The sequence below is a fragment of the Leptodactylus fuscus genome, chromosome 3, assembly GCF_031893055.1.
Source record: "Leptodactylus fuscus isolate aLepFus1 chromosome 3, aLepFus1.hap2, whole genome shotgun sequence".
NCBI classification, from domain to species: Eukaryota; Metazoa; Chordata; class Amphibia; order Anura; family Leptodactylidae; genus Leptodactylus; species Leptodactylus fuscus.
In genome coordinates this window covers 201,347,428-201,356,543 of record NC_134267.1, presented here as the reverse complement: position 1 = coordinate 201,356,543, position 9,116 = coordinate 201,347,428, and the positions used below count along the sequence as shown (strand labels likewise).

The window sequence follows — 9,116 nt, the reverse complement described above, 5'->3', positions numbered from 1 at the left end:
GTGGAGAGCATGTATCATATATATATATATATATATATATATATATATATATATATATATATATATATATACATTTTGTTAAATTCTATTTATGCAAATGTATTCATTTTTCTTCCACAGCTTATTCTACGGACTACACAGCTATGTTGAAACAACTTAAGCATTTCCGTTTCATACTCTGTTTTTTAGTTTTGGCAGTGCCAGTCTTTTTCATTAGAACTGTCTTAAAGAATAACAAGACCCAAAGATTGAAGTCCTTCTATTCTAATTATATTTTGCTAATCACAGAAAAAAATAATCACCAAATTTTAAGATCAGAAAATGTACCTTCCAACCATATAAGTCCAAATGATGTTCTTCAGAAAGGAAATGCTATTATATTTTTGGAAGTCACAGATAGGATGGATGAACCATCTTTGGTTTTGTGCTCAATTGAATCAGCAGCTCGAGTATATCCGGACAGGCCAGTGGTCTTCTTCATGAATGGATTAGATGACATTGTCAATGAGGATGATGAGAAGAAAGCCCGGGAACACTTTCCAACCCTCTCATCTTATAAAAACATCTACTTTTTACCTTTGCGATTGAAGACAGTATTTGCTGACACCCCATTTCTGTCTTGGTATGAGAAGGTAAGGATTAAAAGATGCATGAAGATTTGTATTTAAAGGGAGTCTGTCAGTAGAACAGTAACTATTGAACAATAAGCACACGTATAACTTGTGACAAGTTGCAATAGCAGTATTGCAGTCTATGATAAACTCAATCTGAGGTTTACAGGTTCAAGGCTCCTGGTGAAGGGCTAACAAAAAAAATAAAAATGCTAAATAAAATTATGATAAATTTCAAATGAGCAAAAAAGTAGGCATCCCTACAACTGATAATGGCTAAACTGCAAACATATAAAAATATTTTGTCCATAAGTGAACCCCCCAAAATACCTCCCAAAAATTATGAATAAAAATTGACCAGAACATCAAACATTTCCCAAAATGGGTTAAATAAAAAGAACATTAAGCTCCTCAGAAAAAGATTTACGTCTTATGTTTTTATTTTTCTTAAGTTGTTAAAACATGTCAAAAACTATATAAATTTGATATCACTGTAAATGTAATGACCTGCAAAATATAGGTAACATGTCATTTAGGATGCACAGTGAATGCTTTAAAAATAAAATGTATAATAAAATTATGCAAATGAAGTTTTTTTGCAGCTTCATAGCACATTGTACAGGATGCTAATTGGTACCTCTAAAAAGTACAAGCTGTCTCACAAAAAGTAAGCCCTCATGCAGCTCTGTGAATGGAAAAATCAAAAAGTAATGTATTTTTGAAAGCAGAGATTTTTTTAAAAAATGGGAACAAAAACAAAACAGAAATGGCTTCAGCGGTTAGGGGCTAAATTCGGGCAGTGACTGGAACAATTTTTTCAGGGTCACAATATGAGCAATATTCAAAAAAAATGAGTAGCCAAAACAAAAAAAAAAAAAATGAAAAAAAGGGAGTTTAAAAAAAAAATAAAAAATCACCCCCTTTCTCTAGATCGTAATTAAAAAAATAAAAATAAAATGGAATAGAATCAATAAAAACTAGAGAACAATAAACAAAAATAGTCAGCACTGTCAAACAATATGAATGGAGATGGGCAACCTCTCAAGGTTTGTTTCATTTTCAGTTTGGGTAGCTCGGGTCCTAGATTTCCTTTGGGTCGAACCGGTTTGGAACTACAATTAATTTGACTAAAACATGGTATATAACACTGTTAGGGCCCCTTCACACTACAGATACGCTGCCTGATTCTGAACGTTAAAACACGTTCATAATCAGCATGTATAAAGCAGATCCAATTCATTTCAATGGGAGCCGCCATACGAGCGCTCCCCATTGAAATGAATGGGCTGCTTTTTACTCTATGAGCGCTCCCATTGAAGTGAATGGGAAGCGCTCGCGTGTACGGCTCGCCGTGTGAAGGGGCCCGGCACTCGGCTCAGTCCGAGCCGTACACGCGAGCGCTTCCCATTCACTTCAATGGGAGCACTCGTAGAGTAAAAAGCAGCCCATTCACTTCAATGGGGAGCGCTCGTATGCCGGCTCCCATTGAAATGAATGAGATCTGCTTTATACGCGCTGATTCTGAACGTGTTTTAATGTTCAGAATCAGGCAGAGTATCCGTAGTGTGAAGGGGCCCTTAACCCCTTAGCGACCCTTGACGTAACTGTACGTCATGGGTCGCATGGGGATGTATAGAGCGAGCTCACACGCTGAGCTCGCTCCATACACGGCAGATGCCGGCTGTATAATACAGCCAGGACCTGCCAATAACAGCAGCGGTCGGTGCCCGAGCCGATCGCTGCTGTTAACCCTTTACACACTGCGGTCAAACGCGACCGCAGCGTGTAAACAGCGCAGGCGGCACGGGCGCCGCCATGTTTCCCCGATCGCCGCCCTCCTGAACGTCACATGAGGGCGGTGATCGGTTGCTATGACAGCCGGAAGCCTATTGAAGGCTTCCAGGCTTGTCTCTGCCCGAGATCTATTAGACGATGCCAGAGGCATCGTCTAATAGAAGTGCTGGGATTCTGCTATTCACTGCAGTACTGTAATATTGCAGTGAATAGTATGAGCGATCAGACCCCCTAGGTTTCAAGGTACCTAAGGGGTCTGATCATAAATGTAACAGAAGAAAAAAAAAAGTTTTTAAAAGTATTAAAAAAATAAAAAAAATATAAAAGTTCAAATCACCCCCCTTTCCCTAGATTAGCTATAAAAGTAATTAAAGAACATTAAACATAAACATATTAGGTATCCCCGCGCTCCAAAATGCCCGAACTATTAGAATATTAAAACATTTATCCCGTACTGCGAACGGCGTAGCGGCAAAAAAAATAAAAACAGCCAAAAAGCGTTTTTTTCAACACTTTGCCTCCTATAAAAAATTGAATAAAAAGTGATCAAACCATCAGATCTTTCCCCAAATGGTATCAATAGAAACGCCATCTTGTCCCGCATAAAAAGACACCACAACCAGCTCCATACATGGAAATATGAAAAAGTTACAGGTGTTAGAACATGATGACACAAAAAATTTTTTCTATTTTGCAAAGTTTATCATTTTTTTAAAAGTATCAAAACATTTCAAATACTATATAAATTTGGTATCACCGCGTTCGTACTGACACGTAGAACACAGGTAACATGTCATTTGTACCAAACAGTGAACGCTGTAAAAATTAAACCCATAAGAAAATGGCGCAAATGCATTTTTTCTCCAATTGCACCTCATTCTGAATTTTTTTCCAGCTTCCCAGTACATTGCACAGCATATTGAATGATGCCATTACAAAGTACAATTTGTCCCGCAAACAATAAGCCATCATGTGACTCTGTGAACTGAAAAATGAAAAAGTTATGGCTCTTGAAATGTGAGGAGGGAAAAACGAAAATGCGAAACCAAAAAATGGCCTGGTCCTTAAGGGGTTAAAGAGGACCTTTCATCAGATTGGGCACAGGCAGTTTTATATACTGCTGGAAAGCTGACAGTGTGCTGAATTTGTGCTCTAAGACTGGGGAGGAACGCCCCCTCCCCTCCTGATAATACTCGTCTATGGACGAGCTGTGTGAGCAGAGGGAGGGGGTGTTCCTCCCCGCTCCACAGTACAGCACTATAGGCGCTGCTGGGCAGAAGGGCGTCCCTGGCTAAGTGTCAGAAACGCCCTTCTGACTGTAAAGCCCTATGGTACCGGGACTGATAGTGCTTTACACCGGGCACAGATCGGGAAAGCCGATAGTGCGCTGAATTCAGCGCACTGTCAGCTTTCCAGCAGTATATAAAACTGCCTGTGCCCGATCTGATGAAAGGTCCTCTTTAATGCTACTAAGAACCTGTCTATCTAGTTTCTAGTTCTCAAAGGCAAACACAACCAAAGTTATGTCGAAGTGAAAGTGACATGTATGTCTATGGTAAGTAGTGGATACAAACTCTGAGTTTAACCATACAATGTGCTGACACTCGCTTTCACACATTTTTAACATTTAAAACATTCCAAAAAATAACCTTTTTTCGGCAAAAAAGGTGCTCGCCCATGTTTTTTTAGACATACATGAAGCTTATATTGTAAAAAGCAATGGTTTTGTAGAAAAATTAGCACATTTTGATGAGTTGTAAGTTATACAAGTTTGTTGTTATTTGTGAGACAAATTTGTTGGTTGTGAGCCTAGATGAAAATTCCAAAAAAGCCACTAAAATGATCTCTTTGGGTACAAATGTGAACTCAAAATGGTTTTGTTACCTGTATCAAAATGAGTGGCATGCGGCAAGGAGTAATATGATGGACGAGATTGCAGGACACGTCTGGCTGAGTGGTAGTAGCTGTGACAATATCAGTGGCAGGGCACATTATGATAGACAAGGCCACAGGACATCTCTGGCTGAGTGGTGGTAGCTGTGTAGGGATAGCAGGCAGCATCAGTAGTACAGCAAATGGAACATGATGATACAGCAAGATGGCAAAACCAATATTTGGAGGCATCAGCAAGAGGGATGTGAAATTCTTCATAGATCTATGCCTGTTTGATACAATGCCACTGAAAGCACTAACCACCCTCTCGGCCATTACATTTGAGGCTGGTATTAATATATTGTGAGGACCAGCAACTATTTGTCAGTGCCTTTACCGATACTATGTTTGGTTTAGGTGATTTATAAGGTTGCACTAAAAGCTGATCTGTGACTATATCTGGTGCAGGGTTAGCTTTTGTATAGGCTTTTAGACACACTCAATGTGGCAGGGGGTTAAAATCGACCACAGTGTTGTTCTAAAATAATTTTTGCTGAGTAGACACACCCCCCCCCCCCCTTTCAACTTTGGCTTTCACCAGGGACTCCTAGGGCATTATAGCTATATCAAATTATTGATTTTAATGCCTGCAAGCCACTAGGAGATCTACTAGGAGTGAGGGGTTAATGACATATTGACCACACCTAATCTTGTCTCAAGCTCACTGCTAATGAATTTAGGCAGGACCTGCTTACCATCTGTCAGTAAGCTGCAGCATTTTTTGTTTAGGTGTGAACAGTGCCTTAAATCACCTCTGCACAATTTTAAAGCGGGGCATGATTTTTTGTAATATTTTAAACTAAATATTAATAAAGTTTATTCCTTTAATCTATATCTTGCAGATGGTGGGTTTGGGCTATCCCTCTGTTTTTTTTTTTTGTTTTGTTTTGTTTTGTTTTTTGGAATATGGGATGGAAATCCATGCAAACACAGCGAGAACATACAAACTCCTTGCAGATGGTTTTTTGCCCTTGGCAGGATTTGAACACCAGGACTGCAGCGCTGCAAGGCTGCAGTGCTAACCACTGAGCCACTGTGTGGCCCCATATGTTTTTTTTTTTTTTTTTTTTTTTTTTTTTTAAATAATACGCTTGTAAGAAGCCGTGTCTACAGCCTTCTATGCTTGCCAGTATATGTATGGATGCAGGGACCTACCATGGTTGATGACATCCATAAGAAGCGTTCCGGAAGACCACGTACCTCGACAAGCCCCATAAAAGAAGAAAGATGGGGCACCTCCACACTACCATGTGTTATTCTCAGGTCCCCAGTAGGTGCAATTGTGTCTGTTAATCGAACCATTTAATTTGAATGTGGCCTCATCACTCCACACAATCTTTGTGGGAAAGTGTGCATCTTCGTTACATCGTTCCAAGTACCACTCGCAATACTGTACTCTTCGGTCTGGATCATTGTCATTAAGAGCATGGACTAATCTTGGAATGTAACTTCTCCACTGGAAATGTTTCAACGAAGTCCAAGAAAGTCTTTGCGGCAAGCTAGTCATGAGGTAGGGATTTCAAAATCATCAGTCCATCACATCATGAAACGTTGTCAGTGGAGAAGTTACATTCCAAGATTAGTCTATGCTCTTAACGACGATGATCCAGACCGAAGAGTACAGTATTGCGAGTGGTACTTGGAACGATGTAACGAAGATGCACACTTTCCCACAAAGATTTTGTGGAGTGATGAGGCCACATTCAAATTAAATGGTTCCATTAACAGACACAATTGCACCTACTGGGGACCTGAGAATAACACATGGTAGTGTGGAGGTGCCCCATCTTTCTTCTTTTATGGGCCTTGTCGAGGTATGTGGTCTTCCGGAACGCTTCTTATGGACGTCCTGAACATTTCCATCAGCTTCAAACTTATCTCTAATTCGAGTGATGGTAACTCGTGTAGGTGGTTCTTTGTTAAACTCCCTCCTAAATTGTCTTTGCACTTCTACTGTGTTTTCATACTTCCAGTAGCATTTTAGAATAAATTTCCTTTCTTCAAAGTCAAGTCTGTACACCATCACTCGGTTTAATGGTCTGTAAAGAAAGAATAAATAATTGAGTTATCAGCTGCTAAAATGTGTATACATTTTTTTGGGACACTCTGTATATACAACCATTGCTTTTTCCAATACAAATGCCATGTGTGTATGAAAAAAACATGGGCAACTACCTTGCCCCAAAGGAGGCTAATTCTTGGAGCATTTAAAATGCTAAAAAGTAGATGTGGCACGTAGTGTATGGTTAAATGGGTAGTTGGTATTGTCTACTTACCAACCATTTTTCTATAGACATACATGTCACAGTCACTTTGACATAACTTGGCCTGTACTTGCCTTACAGAGCTAAAAATGGGGTAGCTAGAGTTCTAGACACCCTGACACTATGTTGTTATCTAATTTAAACTCTGATTATTGACACACTTATTCAGGTGTGAACTTAACCTCTCTTCTGTTTGCTAGCCTCTCTGCTGCCTGAGGCAAACTATAGAAAGACGCCCCTCCCTAGAATAAAAAGGATGCCCAACCCAGCCATCTTTGGTTGTGTGATGAGGCCCTCCCTTAATCAGGACATGTCCCCCATTACCTTGTTTGGCCCACAACGTGTAACACCCCTTTTAACTCCCCACATGGTATATAGCCCCCTTTTTCTGGCCCACCACACAGAATAGGACCCCCTCCTCCCCCACAGTATTTGACCACACTTTTTATGGCCCCCACAATATATGATTCCTTGCTTAGGGCTCCCCACAATATATGACCCCCATTTTTTTGCTCCCACACAGTATATGACACCTTTTTGTGACCCACACACAGTATGTAACCCTTTCTTATGGATCCTGCACAGTATTTGACCCTCTTTTATTACCCCCACACAGTATATGACCCCTTTTTATGTCCCACATGCAGTATAAGAACCTCTTTTTTTAACCCCCTCCCCCCACACACAGTATATGACCCTCTTCCCCACTATAGATTAGGCTGCTACCTATTGTGTTATTAGAATAGATAGAAGCTGATAATTTTTACTCACCTGTCCACACTCCTGTTCAGGCTGCCCTCCACTACCTCCTCCAGAGTGTGTGCGCTGTAGCCGATGATGAAGAACACCAGGGTACTGCACATAGAGATCTGATGTTCTTCGGTGTTGTGATGTAAGTGTAGCGCTGCCTAGAGGCATCAGTGGAGGTGCAGCCTGTACAGTTACGTGGACAGGTGAGTAAAAATTATCGCCTGCTATCTATTGCAATAACACAATAAGTTGTGTCAGTTTATTCCATGAGGCACCACCTGATGCCATTGCCTCAGGATGTCTTATGGAAGATGCCCGCCTGCATTTATTTGACTCAAAATAAATCTTTGAACCAAACCATATGAACACGAAAGAAAATGCATCTTCAAAGATTCGCCCATCTCAAGTAGGCTCCCTTTAAGTTCCAGTGGGAGACTACCATGTAATCATCTTCTTACTGATATGTTATTTGAATAAGTGAATGGGGGTAACGATTATAAAAAAAACCTCTTAGATTAGTTACTTGTTGGACACTGCAGGGAAGGATGGACATTTTTAAAAACACAGTAAACTGAGAATCTCTATTGAGGGTATGGGCAGAGGTTTTACTTTACTTACTTTGTTGTATTTATGGAACTCGCTATTTACTTGATATTTTCCTTCCCTTATTGAATCCTAGATAGACCAAACACGAGAAATCTACTGGACTCATAATAAAGCAGATGCTTGCAGATTAGCCTTGATCTGGAAGTATGGAGGCATTTACATGGATACTGATATTATTTCAATTCGACCCATTCCTGAAGACAATTTTCTAGCTGCTCAGGATGACATACGCACCAACAATGCTGCTTTTGGTCTCTCTCCACATCATCATTTAACTTGGGAGTTTATGGAAAATTTTGTACAGAATTATACTGATTATGAATGGGGACATCAAGGACCAGGACTTTTTACACGTGTTTTAAACAAGTATTGTGGAGTTCTCAATTTTACCTCCATGGATCATCTCAAGTGTGCCAATGTCTCCTACTTTCATCCTGAAAGATTCTATCCCATACAATATAGATCCTGGGAAAAGTACTTTGAGGTTTGGAAAGATTTACCAACTTTTAATAATTCTTATGCTCATCACCTCTGGAACAACATGAATAGAGAAGGAAAGCTCATGATGGTCGGCAGTAACACACTAGTGGAACATCTTTATCAAAAATACTGCCCCTCCACCTATAGCAGTATATTAAAGACCGTAACCAGTCAGCATTTTAATTTATCACTCCTAATCAATCCGATAATATAATTGCCTTAAAAACACACCAGGGGATGGAAGGCTGGCAACCAATTCTATTCAAGAAAAAAGAAAGGAATCTGTACCTGCATGAAAAAGTATGAACTAAACCCATAAAGACACAAAGGCAACCCTAAAGTTAACAATGTCAATTTCCAAGGGACTATATGCGTATCTTATGTATATGTTACTGTTATGTATATGTTACTATCACATTGAAAGCAATAGGTTAAAATGCCTCCTATTGATTTCAATGGGGAGCGTGCGTATGCCGGCACCCATTCAAGTCAATGGGATCTGACTTTTACGTTCAGAATGAGCGGAGCGTAAACTCCGTGTGCAGGCTCCCTAACCTAGACTTTTAGCAGCTACATTTTCCTGACAGACATTTTCCCCTGCAGTTACATCTTTTGATACTTTGACCACCTATGAAGATTTCCTGGCACACACAAAGAGACACAGTTACATTTGGAACTT

General features: G+C 39.9%; 1 protein-coding gene across 1 annotated transcript; it reads left to right on the top strand.

Annotated features, from left to right (window-relative positions):
• Window positions 1-401: 401 nt before the first annotated feature.
• Window positions 402-8,651, top strand: LOC142196922 (alpha-1,4-N-acetylglucosaminyltransferase-like). The gene is made up of 2 exons (XM_075266900.1): window positions 402-632; window positions 8,031-8,651. Exons 1-2 carry the CDS (start codon window positions 402-404, stop codon window positions 8,649-8,651), a joined length of 852 nt encoding a protein of 283 aa, XP_075123001.1.
• Window positions 8,652-9,116: the final 465 nt, after the last annotated feature.

Coding starts and splice junctions, on each gene's coding strand:
- LOC142196922 (XM_075266900.1), top strand. CDS start 402: ATGGATGAACCATCTTTGGTTTTGTGCTCAATTGAATCAGCAGCTCGA. Junction 633..8,030: donor TTCTGTCTTGGTATGAGAAG/GTAAGGATTAAA, acceptor ATTGAATCCTAG/ATAGACCAAACACGAGAAAT.